The sequence below is a fragment of the Dreissena polymorpha genome, chromosome 1 (genome assembly GCF_020536995.1).
Source record: "Dreissena polymorpha isolate Duluth1 chromosome 1, UMN_Dpol_1.0, whole genome shotgun sequence".
Taxonomy (NCBI): Eukaryota; Metazoa; Mollusca; class Bivalvia; order Myida; family Dreissenidae; genus Dreissena; species Dreissena polymorpha.
Window position 1 is genome coordinate 200233685 of NC_068355.1, and position 20053 is coordinate 200253737.

Sequence of the window (20053 nt, forward strand, 5' to 3'; positions counted from 1 at the left end):
GGAATTATTTATGTTTATACACCTTGTTATACATTTGAATTCGTTTGAAACACATTGCCAAAAGAAATCAGTTTATTTTTGGTAATGTGCGTATGTCATTATTAAGAGGGCGTGCTATGCACAAGCGCCGTACCTTCTGTTTGAGTAGTTCCACAGAATATTTTGTGATTTTTTACGCTGAAAAGTTGACCAGGCTGTGTCTCGAAAATTTTAGGACGTATCAACGTGGTACTTTATAGGTGCGAAGCTTTAATTAAGCTGAAGTGCAGTGCCTACACGTTGTCCTAACAAGTAACCTGAGATGTATGAAACAATTTCAACCATTTATAATACATAAATAATGCTAAATAAATTGCTTGTGGTAAAGACGTGGGATCGTCACTGCATCACTGAATGGACATTACAAGCTGGACCAGACAGTTCTGTACTGCAGTCAGAATCCGAACACTTATTGGTCGGTACAGACGCGTTGTAGTCTTTATCGCTAAAATAATCGTGCCAAAGTTAAAATACACGTGTGATTCGCTTGGTCTTTATGGCTTCTATAAACATGCCAAAGTAAAAAATTGGAATGCCCATTTCCTTTGAGATCATTCAATTGTAATTCGCTGTCTGATGTAATAAACAATGGATAACACCGAACGTCGCAATGTTATGTGCTTTTAAAGTTCTTTTGCAAAACATCTGAATCATGTTGTATCATACACCAGTCGTTTAATGACATGGAAGTGATGGTTTGTTAACTGAATAACACATTTGGCAAAACTCTCAAGTTTATTTTGAAAATTCACATACATGTATCTCCCTAATTCTCATCGAAACTCGAACAATTTAAGATCATTTGGCGACAATTTTGTTTTGCATATACAACCGCGAGAAGAACAATCGTGCAAAACAGCTATTAATATGCGGCAATACTACGGTAATAAATAAGCTAGAAGTTATATTTCGTTTTAAAATTTCGTCGTCCGCTTTTGTATAATACACGTTCCTTTTCCTGTTTTATCTTAATACCATCTATTAATTCAATGTATGTATTAATACATGTTTAATACCCGCGTTGTGAGCTCATTTTATGCCCAACAATATCACTATTTGCTGTTGTTTGGTAGTTGTATGAAGTTTTGTGAATATTTACCGCCTTTTTACACAACAGACGATAAACAATGGTGCGATGTCACGATTCGAGGTAGCGAGATTACTATGCGAAGTTGCGAAACAACGATGAGAGATCACCATTATAAAAAGATATATAGCAAAACAACGACGAGAGTTTGCGATATTAATACCGTTATCTTGCAGTGTGTATTCACGTTGTCTAGCTTTGAATGTATAAGGTCGCGAACGCGAGATCAAGATACGAAGATAGGAGAGGACAATGTATCTAATATCGCGATCCTGCATCGTGATCTCGGCTTATCGCATCTTGATCCCGCTGTTTCGTATCGTTTTCTCGCTTCCTAGCGCTTGTAGTCTAGATGTCGACTATTAGAAACATCAAGTTGCCCCAACGGAAACCCGAAGAATCGGCTATGAATACAATGTAGGCTGTTTAATTACCGTGTTTTAAACCCTGCTTAGTAAAACGCTTATTTCACACATAATTTATGACAAGTTTAATTATTTTATCGAATGATGATTATTCCTAAACGAAACGATATATTAAACATATGTATTGGTAAGGAATGCTTCTTTTACTCGTTTGAATAAAATCTATGCATTCTTTTTGCAATCTATGAAATTGTTTTTGGACTATGACAATTTGTGAACATGTCATGTTAACGAATTTGTGTTAAAACGGGATGTATTAAGTCGAAAAAACAGAATGCGATGTGAATATGCTAACTGTGAACGGATACGAACATATTTATATAAAAAAATACATACTCAGTGTCGTTCAACATTCGTTTTATTATATATACATTTCATTCGCTATTTTATCAAACACTGATGCAAAGAACGATATTGTTGGAGTAAACTCAGATGGTATCCTCACGGTGGCAGAGTTCTTTAGCTCACATCCAAAGACAACAACTACCGAGGGAAAGGATTCATGAGCTTTTGAATAAGACTTAGACTTCCGATGTAATCGGGCTAAAATAAATAGGTTTAGAACATTTTGAACTTGTACACAATACCCATGTTTCATATCATAACTATTTAAAGAACTTAATTATTTCTTTGTTCAAATCTCCCCCCCCCTCCCCAAAACTCGTTTAGTATACTACTGTTTACTGGAATCCATCATTAATTCACAGATGCGGCGAAAACGGTAAAGTTAACTAAGAGAAAATATTGAATATTAAGAGATTTATTTTATGTTGTATCAATACACTGAGTGACACACTCCATGGAGTGGCCAGCCGTTCATTAAACTAGGCCTTTTATCTATACATGTTCCGGTCACGTGATGCAGTGTTTACGTCGTGAAAATTGCTAGCGAAATACTAATATTTTTTTCTTATTTTGGACTTAAAATCTACCAAAATTGTGGATGTTTGTGTTAAATAAGTGGTTACTGTAAGATTTACATGTGTGTGAGTGATCAAAAAAGGACATAAACATGGATTGTGACAATTTTTCCGTGTCCGTGGAAAACCGGTTTAGCGCCATTAGGGAGCGGGAAAACAAACAACAAAGCAGAGCGGTGTGTCAAAGTATATCACGGCAAGATTTTGTTAACAGTACATTAGATGATAAACTAAATCATATGTTTGATGAGCTGCGCTTCATCAGGAATGAGCAAGTTAATTGCAGTTTGAACGTTACGCACATGCAACAAGACATCATAAACATCAATGTAAAGCTTTCTCAAGTTACATCAACCACGAATGCCCATTCAGATTTTTTGAAGACCCTTGCATATAAATCGATCGATATTGAAGCAAGATCAAGGCGGAACAACCTATTATTCAGGGGGTTCGCTGAGAACTACGGGGAAAACTGCACTCAAATATTTTTTGGCTTTTTAAAGAACAATCTGGATATTGACCCAAGTTATGTCTACATTGCTCGTGCACTCAGACTTGGTCACAAAAATCCGAGGCATTGCCATCAAAGCAGGCCGATTATAGTGAATTTTCGTGATTACTGCAATGTCGAGACAATCATAAACACTGTAAGAAGGCTGAGGAACACTAAATTTTCTATTGACTTCGATTTTCCTCGAGAAATTCAAGAGGCTCGAGGGCGTCTGTGGCCTAGATACAAACAGCTAAAAGTGCAAAATCCGAGGTCAAAGGTCCGTATTGTGTACCCGGCGAAATTGATGCATTACGGAAATTTAATCTAGGATGAACTGCCTGAATGGGGCAAGTACATCGGGGACAACCGGCTGTTGAAAATTGGTGAAATTGGGCGCACTAAGGCACCTCATACTCGTGGGACCGACTCACCCCGGAGTGAAACCAATGTTCACCGACCGTCGGTCCATAACCTCGTTGCAAGTCAGCCCGTCACAAACATATCGATGTTTCACACCGAGACAAATATGACCGCTAACGTCAATGGGTGTGACCAAAAAAAGCATGATGAGACTTTGTTTTGTACCACTGAGACGATGGACGCGCAGTGCTACAATGTGCTTGAACCAGAACCCGTCAATGCTAAAATCATTACACTTCAACAACTGGAAAAAGTCAAAAAGTAAAGGCAAGCATAAACATCGAACAAGCAATACTCCAGCCACAATCTTCTGTACCGCATACGTCACAAATTATAAATAATTGCACAGTGCAACAGCCGAGACTGTACGATATGAATCCACCAATGCCCCCAAAATCGCGAGATGAAACAACAGTGAAATCGGTGATACATGATGCAAGCAACCCAAATTTACCTTCAAATGTGAAAGCACCTGCACGAGGACGTCCACGAGAAGCACGGTCGATTTCAAGGGCAGAAAAGCGGTCACAGTTTGCTAAACCCTATGATCGGGGTAATTCCCAAAATAGACCGGTCATGAAATCTGCAGCTAAAATTAGCAGCACAAGCCTGAAATCAGCTGACTCTGAACAATGCGTGGATGGTAATCCCGTGGAAATACAGCAAGTGTCATGCGGTATAAAAAACAAGGACGGTGTTGGGAAGGCCAATTTGCGGTGTGCGTTGTTAAATACTCGGGGTATTTTTAGCCGTAGATTATATAAACTTCACACGAATGAACTTATTAGTATCTTTGATTCTCATGATATTGTACTGTTAACTGAAACATGGGCACAGGATTTAACCGATTTACATTTTGATGGGTTTGAATATTTTGAATTGAATCGATATGAAAATTTGAAAACTAGTAAGCGATCTCCGGGTGGAATAATTGTTTACATAAGGAATGCATTTGTAGGTAAAAATACTTTGGTTTTTAAATCAAAAGATGATATTATATGTGTTAAAATTGAGGCATCAAAAGAAGGTAAAAATACTTTGGTTTTTAAATCAAAAGATGATATTATATGTGTTAAAATTGAGGCATCAAAAGTTAATTTATCTGATGATTTGTATATATGTCTTTGTTATGTTGTACCAGAAGGAAGTTCTCGCCAAAGCCATACATTTGAGAGATTATTAGAATTTATTGTTGATCTTGAACCCAAACATGGAAAAGAGCTAAATTTAATTGTGTGTGGTGACTTAAACTCTCATACTTCAGATCTGCCTGATTTCGTTGAAAATTAAAACATTAATAATATCGATTTTTTGCCAGACTATTATATCCCTGACGTATGTATTCTGCGCTTCTCGCAAGATAAAGGGCGGGTTAATAATACTGGTTTGATGCTTCTTGATTTGTGTAAACAAAACGGTTTGCGTATAGTTAACGGTCGCATTGATAAAGATGTGCCCGGTAAATATACATATGTTGGTATCTCTGGATCAAGCGTTGTTGATTATGTTTTAACTATGTCATATTTATTTCAATATATAAATCAATTTTGTGTACATGATACAAATATTTTATCTGATCATTGTTTGTTAGATTTTTCATTGTCTTTTAATCTGCCTGATAATAGTAGTTCATTTGTAAAAGTTGAACAGAATCAGTCATATAGATATGTTTGGAATAGTGTAAAAAAGGATAGTTACACAGAAGTATTGTCATCTGCTTATGTTATTGATCAAATGAATGCATGGCAAAATGATGTTAGTTGTTGCAGTTCTGTAAATGATATAGATTCATGTATTTCACAATTTAGTGGTATTATTGATCAAGTTGTGTCACCGTTATTCAAGCGGAAATTGAAAATACAAAATGCAAATTATGGGGGTTCAAGTCGTAACAATAGATGGTTTACTTCTGAATGCTCTGAAAAAAGATCGACCTTTTATCATCATTTAAATTTATATAGAAAAAATAAAACAGATGAATATAGGTCGTTATTAATTAACAGTAGGACTGAATATAAGCATTGTATTAAGCAAGCTAATAATAATCAAACAAAAAAATTGCTAGAGGCCAGGTTTAAAAATGCAAAATTGTATTGGAAAATGCTAAAACAGTCAGCTGGTTTACAAACATCAAATATAACCATGGATGTATTTTCGAATTATTTTAAAAGTATAAACAACCCAGATAGCATGTTTTTTTCACCTGATGAAGACGTTGTGCACTTTGTTGAAAGGTATGAACAAAATGAGTTTAATATTATGTTTGAGGAATTAAATATTCTCATTTCAATACAAGAAATTAACATGGCAATTTCCGAAATAAGCCCTCACATGAGTGCAGGCCCTGATTTATATTTAAATGAATTTTTTATACACGGAAAAAATAATACTTACGCCGTATTTACATGCGCTATTTAATAAAAATATTTACGTTAGGGTATTTCCCTACGGCATGGTCAGATGGTCTCGTGTTTTACATGGACTCATATCTCACATGTTAAATCATGGTAAACAGTTGTATTGTGCTTTTATAGATTTTACTAAGGCATTCGACTACGTCGTAAGGGATAATTTATGGTATAAAGTGATAGAGTTAGGTATTCGTAGTCCTATTCTTGATATCATGAGGTCGATTTATAATGCGATTAAGTCCAAAGTCAAACATTGTAACGAAATAAGTGATAGTTACGAATGCATGCTTGGAGGTGAATGGGTGAATGTTTGTCCCCGTTTTTATTTTCAATGTATTTAAATGACTTAGAGTCAGAATTTTAAATTAAAAGTATAGAAGGTATTGATGTTAATACTTTTAAAATGTTCCTTTTACTTTATGCTGATGATATGATTATTTTCGGTAACACAGCAGAAGAATTACAAAAAGGATTAGATTTACTTCAAGATTATTGTCAGCGCTGGAAACTTATTGTAAACACTGAAAAAACAAAAATCATGATTTTCAGAAAAAGGTGGGCGACAAACTTCTAAACATTTTTACTATAACGGTCAACGGGTTGCTATTGAAAATAAGTTTAATTATCTCGGTATCGTTTTTACACATGGAGGTTCCTTTTCGGAAGCACAAACTACGCTTTCAGGACAAGCATTAAAAGCTATTTTCAAAATGAATAAATATTTACATAAATTTACTGGCCTTTCTGTGAGTCACAGATTGAATCTTTTTGATAGACTTATAACGCCAATTCTGAACTACGGCGGTGAAGTTTGGGGCTTGTCTAGTGGTATGTCTTTTGAACGTGTTCATATGCAATTTTGTAAACAAATAATTGGTGTAAAAAGATGTACGCAAAATGATTGTGTATATGGCGAACTTTGTCGTCTTAACTGTCAATCTGCTAGATATGTTAATATTATTAAATATTGGATTAAATTAATTAGAACATCAGAAAAAAAGTTTACTAAAAAGTCTACTTAATGTTGGTGAATGATTGTAATGTTCATCCTAATAAAATCAACTGGTGTTCACTACTTAAAGTCTTGCTTGGTAACTTAGGATTTTACGAGGCATGGTTGTTTCAGGATGTTGGAAATGACAAGGTGTTCATCTCAAATGTTAAACAGAGATTAAATGATAATTTTATTCAAAACTGGAATGAGAGACTGAACAACTGAAGCAGAGCCAATTTATATAAAACATTGCCATTTCTAAATTCCAGCCATATCTAGATTTGTGCACAATTAAAAAATTTCGAATTTGTTTTTCTAAACTGAGATGCTCTTCACATAGATTGCATGTAGAAAGTGGGAGATGGGCCAAACCTCCCGTTCCTATAGGCGAAAGAATATGTCATATTTGTAACACATTAGAAGATGAATTTCACTTTGTTTAAGAGTGTAGAATGTATTCAGAATTAAGATCCCAGTATATACCATTTTATTACATAAATCGACCTAACGTAATCAAATGTATTGAATTACTAACAGCTGAAAATAAAACGTTGCGGCACAAATTATGTTGTTACATATATAAATCATTTATAGTACGGGCTAATAATACATATGCACCCTGTTGATATATGTAAGTGTTAAACGGACCTGTAAAATCTATTATAAAAACTGTTTTTGAATGTTTTTGATCAATTGTCATTATCTTTTCATTAAAGGTTATTTTACATTATCGTGCCTATTGATATATAAATATATATATATATATATATATATATATATATATATATATATATATATAGATATATATATATATATATATATATATATATATAAATATATATATATATATATATATATATATATTATATATATATATATATATATATATATATATATATACCACAATATGTTTGCAATGCAGTTTACTAATTGTAAAGAGTCGAATTACTGCGTACATATACATGTATTGTACTACAATTATCAAACATGTACAAAGCATGAATTGTGTTACTTGGTTAAGTATGAAGTATTATTTCATATTAAGACATAGTTTATGTAAACATTATTAATATATGTATTGTTGAAATTGTACGTATTATTACTTTGTATAATCATGATTATTTACTATGTAAACACTGTACGCTTAATTTGTCCATTTGGGCTTTTGGCCTTCTGGATGTTATGTTCAAATAAACTTGAAAACTTGAAACTAATCTATACCGGTACTGCCATCAAATCCATTCAAAATGACGTCATTCTCATTAAAATAATATTTTAGACCACATGCCAATATATTAAAAAAAGAGATATACGGCCTTGATTTTTGCTTGCGTTGGTGAAAGATATATCGGTTATATGAATGAGATCAAAGATCAGTTCTTAGCTGCATCACAACCACAATGAATACTGGTAATATATGTATAAATAAAATATAAAAAAAACACTCGATATACTCGTTGAAAATGAAATAAAAACGTACAAGTTATCAGGCAAAACGCCAATCATCCATTTATATTTCAAAAATGTATACGTGCTTTCTTCGAACAGACCTGTTTTAGTGGTTTTGATGTACAAAGCTTTTTGACTCAACTAACGGTATGTGTAGTATCGTGAATCATCGCGATTATGATCAATTCATTGGTCAAGTTGATTGAATAATTCTTATTAAATCGATCAAAATTGTATATATATTTTTTCAAAAACAAACGAAGAATTTATTCGTGAGATACGTGTGTGGAAGTAAGAGTTCACAGGTCCCGCGGCGTTTTCATGACTGCCTGTTTGTGACCTTCCCATGTGACCTTTTATAGCATTTTTTCTTTATTTTGAGCCAAGTAGGTCAAATTTACCCCGGCTGCCCGGGTATTCGCCAAAGACATAAATGGAACAGACCATGGCGGATTTAGGTGCTGTGGTAGTAGTATTATTAAAAATATATCCGTTGAAATCATGAATGAATGGGTTTTCCATGATATGGCGTGAACCACATAATTAACTACTATGCGCGGATGTAGGATTCAAGGCTGAAGGTGGCGGTATATTTAACCATTAACTACGTTCAAAAACACATCTTAATGTCCATCTCATGTAATAACATGACTATTGCCAATCAATATATGTCCCCTACCGGCTCCACCATTGTCAGATTTTTTTATATTTGTTGCTATAGCTACCAGAATTTTTGACGTAAGAACGAAATGAAATGACGTGCATGATGTCCATATTGCTATCTATCCATGATTTAAGTGTCATGAAAAAATATGAAGAACTTTTAAAGCTATCGCAGGATCCAGAAAACCACCATTTTCAACAGTAGTTCTAGTCTATGTGTTGCCATAGCAACCAGAATTTTTGACGTAAGAACAAAATGAAATGACGTGCATAATGTCCATATTGCCATCTATCCATGTTTCAAGTTTCATGAAAAAATATTAAAACTTTTAAAGTTATCGCAGGATCCAGAAAAGTGTGACGGACAGACAGTCTGACGGACACACAGAGCGCAAACCATAAGTCCTCTCCGGTGAAACCGGTAGGGGACAAAAATGTGTAATTGGTACCAAAACACATTTTTATTTATGTGTTCGTCTGTACGATTTACCCTTGTCTTTCTTTTGTGCGATTCACTAACAAAATATTTTATAGATGGCTGGGTTCTTTTTTTAAAGAAGCAAATTTGTAAATATGATGCATATAATATTGTCATGGTATACTTAACTGTACAGAAACTTATTGATGCTAACTTTATCATTTAGCTAATAAGTCTTCACAAATCCACCACGCTATCGAATTTTATGTATGTAAATAAAAATGTCTGAACAAAATCGAATATTTTAGAAAATGCGCAACCCGTTTTCGCTGCCGCCACTCTTCAAGCAAGTGACGGAACGATTTTTGAAAACGGGTAAAAAGATGAATGAAAATCGAGGATAACAGTTTATAAGATATAGGAACAGAAAATCAACGCAATTAGTGTTTTATGCAATTTCGAAGAATTTTCGGCTCTACAATAGGAAAATTTATGGGCAACTTTTGCAAACGGCACATATACAAAAACATGTATTTGGTTTAAAAAAAAACATGTCGGTATCGTCGAAAACTTTGTCTTTCTAATTTACTTGAAACATCGTTCGATGTTATCGTTATAAGCGAGTTAACGTGTTATTACGCATTCCTGGTTCATTTTCATGGATAGGTTTAAGAGAGAGAAATAAAATGCTGACATTAGTTTTGTTTGCTAGTTTTAAGTCGCATATGACGACAATTTTTATTGAAACGTTTATTTATAACGCATTACCCTGCAGGGGAAGCCATCGCGAGAAAGGTTTATGTTTACTTGTATGTAACCTACGAAGGAGTATTTCCCCTTGATTCATCTAAATTAGGGTTAGGCTCGCTTGACTTGTGTATTATTGGACAGACACGAATTATTTGCTTATGTGAATGGAATTCAGTGGACAACCAACATCACAGGTACATATTTGCGTTTGTATTGTGATTTCGGCTTATCGTGAATTATTTTCAGTCACTGCATCTAGTTTCGTTGCGACAGTTCATTATTTGACATGTACACGTATATCTCCCAAGTGAGTTCACTGACAATACACTGATGTATTTCTTTAATTTCATTAACTGGTAGCTAGAATGATTTATCATCGCCTGTTGTCGTCATTGCGGCTTTCGTTTCACCTGTACGTATAGTTTTAATACATGTGATATACTAAAGTATGTCGGCATGTTATTGCTGGACATGCAGGGGCGTGGCTAGCATTTTTTGAGCTGTAGGCCCGGATATAATACATAAAACGGGGGTTCCGGGGGTCCTTCCCCCTGAAATTTTGTAAATCCTATAACGCCTGTGGTGAGATTAAATACATATCTAGACAAATAAGAAGATAAGAAAATATAAGACTTTGGCCTGCTTTTCTTTGATATTTTACTGTTTTATCTCAATGTCAGAGAACTAAATTTTGTTTTTGTTCGGCATTAAGGGACCGAGCCGACCCGGATTTAGTCAATTGATCGGGATACGGGGGCAAGTGCTCCATTTTAAATTTCCGCGGTCATAAACATCATTCGGAATGTTTCTTAAAAATCCAACGAAAATCGATTACAAATTACTGTAGTGTTGAAAGGGAGACATGTAGATCTACATGTAGATCTATGTAAACTTGTAACAGCAAGTCACGTAAAAAGAAGCGAGCTAGAATCTATGCACATAGAAAGAAGTAGATTTTATAATTGGATGATATGTCCTTTGAACACGACCAGAATCCATTGTCTAAGGATTATGTCAATATGAAATGCAGATTTCTAAGACCGCAGGGTCAACATTTTAATGCGTTTTTCGAAGTTGAAGCATTTTAATTTTGTTCATGTTTTCAAAAAATGTAGTCCCGGGCAAGCTGTGCCTAATAGCAGCTACGCCCCTGACATGTGTAAAGATTGATGGACCTGTGTGAACATTGCTGGAGTAAGTCAGCATTTATACACCAGAAAAGTGAGCCGATCGAGAGACTTTTCGTGCCACAACGATAGCGAAAGTAGGCATTTTTTAAGTAAAATTGATGAAAATTACTTTATAGCATACATTGAACGTAAAGATTGGATCATAAAGATGATATCAATGATACTAGGTATTTGACATATTACGGAAAAGCTATGTTAAAAAGTCATCAAAGTGGCATGTATGCACGGTTGTTCCACCACCCTCGTCATCATTCCATCGTCGATAGAGTTTGTGATAAGTGTTTGGACCTGCGGAATACTTATGCACAAATGTGTTTACGGGTTTTAATTTTAGATTTTCTTGCCTGTTTGTGAATAACGGTCATCCATTGTTCTTGTTTATGACAGAGAGGCAGCGAAGAATGAACAGAGGGGCATCATTTTGACAGAAAGGCCACCGATATGCATCTACACCGTGTGTAAAGTGCTTCTTAATGATATTTGTTACGTTACAATTAGACAATTGTAATGTGCTTGTTTGTTTGTTTGTTTTTCTTTAGTTGTCTAGTTGTTAAGCATCATTTGAAATGATGTTTATTTTAGTAAAATCTACGTCTTTTATAAGAAATACATATACGTTATGTTATATGTTCAAAACTACTTGGTACGAATAAAATATATACTTTTATGTACGGTAGTGTACGTACCGATACTTTTATTTACTCCAGAAACATCGCACGCTATTTTGTAATCACAAAATAGGCATTAAAAACTCAAATCGTCATTATTCGACGGATTTCAAAGCGGTAATTTGTATTTTGGTCTTTGCAATGTTCATAAGAATAAGTTTCTTCTTTTTAGCTCACCTGAGCGATAGCTCGAGGTGAGCTATTGTGATCACTCTGCGTCCGGCGTCCGTCCGTCCGTCCGTCCGTCCGTCCGTCCGTAAACAATTTGTAAACATCTTCTTCTACTAAACCATTGAGCCAATTTCAACTAAATTTCATGTGGAGCATCCCTAGGTCATGGGACAAAAGAATTGTTAAAAAAAATTTGATCACATAACCAAGATGGCCGCCATGACCATATATGGTAAAAACCTTAAAAAATCTTCTTGTCAGAAACCGCTCATCAGATTTTCAAAAAATTTCACAGGGATGACCTTTGAGGGCTCCCCTGAAAAAGTTGTTCAAAGAAATTTGATTCGTCAAAAAACATGGCCGCAGGAGCTCGTTGAACTTTGCATGTTTATTCGTTTTTGCCTATTTTGTGAAAACTTTCAAAAATCTTCCACATTTTTTGTCCGATCCTTTCCAAATTTGCACAGTGTCTTTATATCAATGAGGACACGAACCCTACAAAAAATTAGCATTATTGGTCCATGAAGTACAGAATTACCTCCCCTTGAATTGAGAAAATGGTGTTTATGCAATAAAGTCCAAATTTTTCATCCAATTCTTTCCAAACTTGTAAGGATTTAGCATGGTTCAAACAAGGGAAACAACTACGGTTTATGCATGTTCTTTTTATTACAGATTTGCCTCCCTTTAATTCATTCAAAATCTCATTTTACAGCAGAGATTCCAAATCTGACCTGTAAATGAGCCCCATATTTACTGCTGGTGCTATGTTACCTTTTCCCATTTGATCATTCTTAAGTATTGGTCTTGTAATGCTGCTACTGCTACTGCTACTGCTACTGCTACTACTACTACTACTACTACTACTACTACTACTACTACTTCTACTACTACTACCACTACTACTACTACTACTACTACTACTACTACTACTACTACTACTACTACCACTACTACTACTACTACTACTACTACTACTAGTACTACTACTACTAGTACTACTACTACCACCACCACCACCACCACCACCACGTCTACTATTACTACTTCTACTACTACTGCCACTACTACTACTACTTTTACCCACTACTACTACTACTACTACTACTACTACTACCACTACTACTACTACTACTACTACTACTACTACTTCTACTACTACTTCTACTACTACTACTACTACTTCTACTACTACTACAACTACTACTACTACTACTACTACTACTACTACTACTACTACTACTACTACTACTACAACTACTACTACTACTACTACTACTACTACTACTACTACTACTACTACTACTACTACTACACCACCACCACCACCACCATTCACAGTGACAAAAAACGTATTCACACAATGGCTGCTACTTCAACTTATAGCCCATATAGGGGGGCATGCATGTTTTACAAACAGCCCTTGTTTCTATGGGATTTTAACCACAACTGTTCATGTTTATCTCCGACACATATTTTTAGGTCACCTGTCATGAAGTGACACAGTGAGCTTATGTTATCGTGTGATGTCCGGCGTGCGTGCCTGCGTGTGTCCGTGCGTCATTCCGTCAACAATTTGTTTGTGTAGACAGTAGAGGTCACAGTTTGCATCCAATCTTGATGAAATTTGGTCAAAATGTTTATCTTGATGAAATCCGGTTTGGGATTGTATTTGGGTCATCTGGGGTCAAAAACAAGGTCACTAGGTCAAATAATAGAACAACCTTCTGTAGACAATAGAGGTCACAGTTTTCATTCAATCTTTATGAAATTTGGTCAGAATGTTTATCTTGATGAAATCTGGGTTGGGATTTTATTTGGGTCATCTTGGGTCAAAAACTAGGTCACTAGGTCAAATAATAGAAAAACCTTGTGTAGACATTAGAGATCACAGTTTTCATCCAACCTTTATGAAATTTGGTCAGAATTCTTGATGAAATCTGGGAGGGATTGTATTTGGGTCATCTGGGGTAAAAATCTAGGTCAAATAAATAGAAAAACCTTGTGTTGACAATAGAGGTCACAGTTTTCATCCAATATTTATGAACTGTGGTCAGAATGTTTATCTTGATGAAATCTGGATTGGGATTGTATTTGGGTCATCTAGAGTCAGGAACTAGGTCACTAGGTCAAATCATAGAAAAACATTGTGTAGACAATAGAGGTCATAGTTTTCATCTGATCTTAATGAGTCAGGTGAGCGATTCAGGGCCATCATGGCCCTCTTGTTTCATGTATAGTTGACCTTAGGTTTTAATTATTTCATTCAGATTATGGCATTTTCTCCAAGATGCGACCACACCCTGTCGCAGCGTGTTGCACGCGTACTCGACGACATCGGGATCAATGATGACGTCATCAGCAAGAGGCGTGACGTGTTCTTACACATGGAGGCCCTTGAGACGGTTCGCCGCCGGATGTCCGGGTTCAGTTTTGAGTGCTACCACTTCGGGAGCCAGACCGAGGGTACCAACACCCCCGGGCTTAGGTCAGATACCGACCTGCTGGAATGTGAATGTACTGCTAACATTATGACTTCTGCGGTCGACTGGAAAACCTCGCGAGATAACTACCTTCTTTGTAAAGAGAGTACAACCACGAAACAACATTACTTACTCCAGGTGTTTAGCACAGAATCACCGGTGGCGCTGTCTAATTGGGATGGCGATTTTCACGTGAGGGGACCACTGGGTAACATTTTTTTGAGTAACCAAATTAACAAATCATCGATGCAAAAAGCCATTCTAGAGTCACATTTAAAGATGGTTGATACGGGACCATCGGCGTCTTTTACCCGGATGTACGAGCACGGACCCGCTGTGTCGTTTTTCCAGGAACACGACTTCGTGATGGCGTTCAAATATACGAAACCTGTGCCGGAAATTCAACGATGGCTAAGCAAACCGCGAGGCATCGACACGTGGCCTTCACCGGAAGTAATGGCGGCCTCGTCGCGGTGTGAATGTTTTCTGGTGCCCGTTGGGTCACACGATAGCGACTTTCAAATGATAGAGTGGCGACTGTCGCCGAGTCTGATAGAGCGTCATCTAATGTTTAGTTTAAACGCCGTCCAGTTACAGTGCTACGTGTTGTTGAAAATGATCAAAGAATCCCTCTTTCGCAAGATCGTCGGGAAAGGTTTTACAAGTTTTCATTGTAAAACGGCGTTATTTTTCGCTTTAGAAAGAACTCCGAAGAGTCTATGGCAGAAACAAAATGTAATGGCTTGTCTTCTGATATGCCTTAATGATATTAAATTATGGCTGAAACATCATTATTGCCCGCACTTTATTGTTCAAGGTGTGAATCTTTTTGAAGGAAAACTGTCTCACATGGAACAAACTCAACTTTATAATTACGTAACCAAGCTAATTGACAATAACGTCATCGGCTTATTTCATATTGACCTTGACAACTTTGGGTACAGAATGACGGCGTTTTTCGGTGGAATGTTAAGACCAAATGCAGAGATTTTCGGCAGTGTTTCCCGCTTCGCCTTTACGCGTATGCTTGAGAATCACCTGAATAAACAAATATATAATTACATGAGATTAAGTTTAGCTGATGATATGCACAAACATTTCGACGACGAATTTCAATACATAGATTTTCTTCAAAGCAAATTTGACGTTTTAAGACCGTTCATAAACGGGGGTACGGTGTTTGAGCAATATATTGCCACTCGGCTAGAGCGACACTTCTACTCCACAGTCGCTACAGTTGCTGCGTCTAGAATACTGAGTATAGAGGTCGCTGTCGCAGTAGAACCGGAAGGCTTACCGGAATCAGTTATGGAGGCGTTTGTTTTGTCGCTAGATTCGGACGTGGTTTCTAGTCGTTTAAAAATGGCCGCCATGTATTACTGCGGCGGGGAGCTGCGCGCCGCGGCCAAACTTTTGGATGACGTAGAACGAAGGTATGACGTCACCGTTAGAGCCGTATGCGGGTGTGGGCGGACATTTGAAACGTTTAATGAAACTGCAGTTCACGAGTATCTGACTGAGGATTTCCGGTACGGGGGGAAACTCACCAGCAACATCGCCTACTGCTTGCGCTTCAATAATTTCGAGTTTTACTGCGTCCCCGGCATGTTAGTTCCAGCAGAACACACTTCAAGATCCGATCTAACCGAGATCAAATGTGAGAATCGCAAGGCAAAGGAAATTACATGGGTTGCCTTTGACGCGCGGCCTTTTATGTACTTTCTTCAGTATCTGACCTTCGGGCGCTTCGGCGAACGGCGCCGACAAGAGACGGCATTGAGCTGTTTGAAGACGTACGTTAGGACGGAACGTTTCGAGCAAATGCATCACTATGAGACCACGATGAGTATGATTGGGTACTGTTGCGAGGTGGAACGCGATTTTGATAGTGCTTTGGGTTATTACGCGATCTCTCTAACAGCTAGACAGGATGATAATCTTGCGGCTTCACGTCTGCTAAGGCTACTGGGGCTTGTATAGTTATGTTTTTAATAAACTTCTATTAAACATGGTATTAGAGGAACATTTTTCCATCGTTATAGTATATACATTAAATAAGTAATGTGTCCCTATAATATCTCGGCAAAGTTCGAAACTTTAGTAGTGGTAGTGGAAGTGGTGGTAGTAGTAGTTCGTAGTAGACTCCGTAGTAGACTCTCCGCTACTTTAGCAAAAACAGATTTTTTATTAGTTTTAAAACAACGTAACATTTTATTTGTGTCATATTGACATTTGTTCTATCATGTTCGGAGATAGTCGCCATTCTTTGCTCTTGTAATCATTGTCTGGATGCCCGGCCGGTACCAGGAAACACGGCGCGACCCGTGCAGCCTCAAGTAGCTTGACAGGCGGCCAGTGTCCACCTCTACATCTGTCTATCCAGTGTAGTATTTCAGGAAGAGGTTTGCATATTTGAACTGCATGTACAATGTCCCAGTTGGGTACCCAGCTCATAGAAGGCCCACAGTTGGTTACCTCAACTGTAGATTTAACAATAGACTCGAGTTCATGTTTCCATCGTTTTGAGCTCAACAGTTCTTTTCCAAAATCTTTCCTAACGTGTACGTCATGGACCAGCCAGGTATCTAACTCTGGTGAGTCCCATCGGACTTTAAGTAGCCAGAACTGTTGTGGAGGAGTGGTTTGATCATGAAACATCAGTAGTTAAACATCCCATCCTCCCAGTCTTCCCATCCTCCCAGTCTTACCATCCTCCCAGTCTTCCCATCCTCCCAGTCTCCCCACAATATCGTGATATCCCCATCGTTGTTACAAAATAAGAAATCAATATCAGACTGAAGACCGAGAGTAGTGGCCCCTTCCGATTGGCTCCCAAAATGGAAACGATCCGGGTTGTATCCATGTATTAGAATTCCTAATACAAGCACTCTTTATAAATAAGAATGTTCTTCTCCGGTCTATAATAGTATCAATTTTGGCTCCAATGTCATAAAGTGCGTCCGACAGTCAAATAGACATTTCTGTGAAGTGCTATGGAATCTAGATAGACAAATATAATCTCACATCTGATATGTGGTGATAATTGTTTATATATCATTATCATTTTGATACGTATAGATTGTATACTTAAATTAAAAGACATGCCTCTGTCATTTTTACAAATATACACACACACACATATATATATATATATATATATATATATATATATATATATATATATATATATATATATATATATATATATATATATATATATATATATATATATATATATATATATATATATATATATATATTATATATATATATATATATATACATAAATATATATGTGTCTTTATTATTCATAGTATTGATTAAGGGTTACAATATTATGTTTAAAATACGTAAAGTCAGTTAGCATGTACGCGAGAACTGATAAATCCAAAACGGCGCATGTACAAATAAATCAGATATGATACATATACAATTGGTTGTAGTCTGTTTTAAAATCATGCTTTTCTCTGTTTATTTCGTCGGTTGGCCCATTTGTTTGAGACCTTTCTTTACCTTTATCATGTTCAGTATACTAGTCAACTATTAATAAAAACAAACGTTAGTGATATAGCTGCATTTTTTTTCCAGCGTTTGACCTCGCTTGTTATTCGACCGCTTTGATGCAGTGAATCAAAATCGAGCTCATGTGGCGTGAATTGTGCCACTCATCAAAGCATGCACAATGATTATAGGGATAATACACGTTTTCGAGGGCATCATCATCTGCGGGCCCTCGAAAAATTCGTTACTGCCCTAGTGCGCAGAACGGATCTTGAGAGCGCCCGCAGATGATCATGCCCTCGAAAACGTGTATTTTCGCTATTATCGATAAATAAATCACACATACCAAAATAACTTTAACTAACATTGAAAACAATATGTCTTGTTCATTCGACATCGACAAAATAATTCGATTATTTCACATGACGTCATACAGTTCGAGGTTGTGTTTTACATGCCAACATATTGTCACTTAAGAATTTCAAGCATACAGCAGGCACGTTGAAGGTACATAAACACTTACATTTACAGCATAGTCTTTTGAAAGTGTTGAGTAAATAACCTTAAAGTGACATAATGCGCATCTAAAAGTATATGCTATGTTTAAAGGTGTCTGTCGCAACCATAGGGTGATCCGCGGCGTACGCCCCCCCCCCCCCCCTCCCCCTAAAATCGCCAAAGTAAATAAATTCATTTTATGTTTCACACTTAACTAGATCTAAATAACCTATTTAAACTCATTTTTCTTCTTTTTCGAACACAATCTCGTGGAGTTTCTGAGAGGCTCTGCCGCCTGGACCCCTAGCAGGGCTTGGCCCTGCTCCCACCAGTGGCCCTAACGGCCCCCTGGACCCCCAGCAAATCTTTCAATATCCCGCCCACCCCCTAACCAAAAATCCTGGACCCGCCCATGGCACTCGTTGTTTATTTCTGGTGTTTTCACTTCATTTACACTTATATGTGTTAATGCAGCATCAACATACTAAAACAATATCCCGGAATGAGAAAAATAACGCATTTGAATATCAACCGTACTTTCGTTTCGTACAAAAAGTAGGATTTCTATACGTATACGTCCATTTCGACAAACGCTAAAAAAAGACGGATTTCTACCTTGTTACCACCAGATATATTCTAATTGGCATAGATAAAATTAAATCTTTAGCCTAGTTAGCAAGTAATTTATTATTTTTTCTCTATTTTGACACACGCGGTTATTTTTAAATTTTAAAGCGCAAACCACCAGATATATTCTAATTGGCATAGATAAAATATGTTTCTTATTTATACTTAAATTTACTATGCCAAATAAGTTGTGTGGCTTTTCGTTTGACAACTGGCGACAGAAATGATTCGTTTTCCTGCAACGATATCTATTCATACGACACACCAACACTAACTCCGATCCTAATAAAAAGACAGTTCCGCTCGACTTAAAGGACTGTACAGTCATGTAAAATATCGAATATGATATATATTTTTTATAAACAACTGGAAGCAAGATGAGTTGCAGATAATTGGTCAGTTACCACATTTTAATTAATTCTTTTCATCACAAGTCAACGGTGAAAAATGCCCATAATGTCACTTTAATATAAAAAGGGGATCATTTTTATGCTGTAGCCTTCTATTGTCCGTGAGTGTGTCCGTTGTTCCTATACTTGTGAATTGTGCATAGATGACCGTTAGTTGCTGAAGAATGAATTGAAGTTGAAATGGAGACTTCCAGTGCCAGTTTCCTAAAAAAAGTCATTGATAGTTCAATTAAACAAATAAGCAAATTTAAGCGTTGTTTTGTACATATTAATTGGTTTCACGTGAATCCCAAGTGACTTGCGAAATCGCCTCTCGTTTAACCGATTAATGCCTAGCTTCTAGAGAAAAGGCCTTAGCAAACAGCGTAGACCCTGATGAGACGCCGCATGATGCAGCGTCTCATCCGGGTTTTCGCTGTTTGCTGAAAGGAATTTA

General features: G+C 36.5%; 1 protein-coding gene across 3 annotated transcripts; it reads left to right on the top strand.

Annotated features, from left to right (window-relative positions):
• Positions 1-10145: 10145 nt before the first annotated feature.
• LOC127864599 (uncharacterized) lies at positions 10146-17679 on the top strand. Of its 3 annotated transcripts, XM_052404361.1 has the most exons (3): positions 10148-10263; positions 11647-11717; positions 14369-17679. In XM_052404361.1, the coding sequence occupies exon 3, from the start codon at positions 14372-14374 to the stop codon at positions 16559-16561; it is 2190 nt and encodes a 729-aa protein (XP_052260321.1). In that variant the 5' UTR covers positions 10148-10263; positions 11647-11717; positions 14369-14371; the 3' UTR covers positions 16562-17679. The 3 variants fall into 3 exon arrangements, with proteins under 3 accessions (XP_052260320.1, XP_052260321.1, XP_052260322.1); XM_052404360.1 differs by lacking the exon at positions 11647-11717 and having other exon boundaries at positions 10146-10263; XM_052404362.1 differs by lacking the exons at positions 10148-10263; positions 11647-11717 and adding an exon at positions 10344-10481.
• Positions 17680-20053: the final 2374 nt, after the last annotated feature.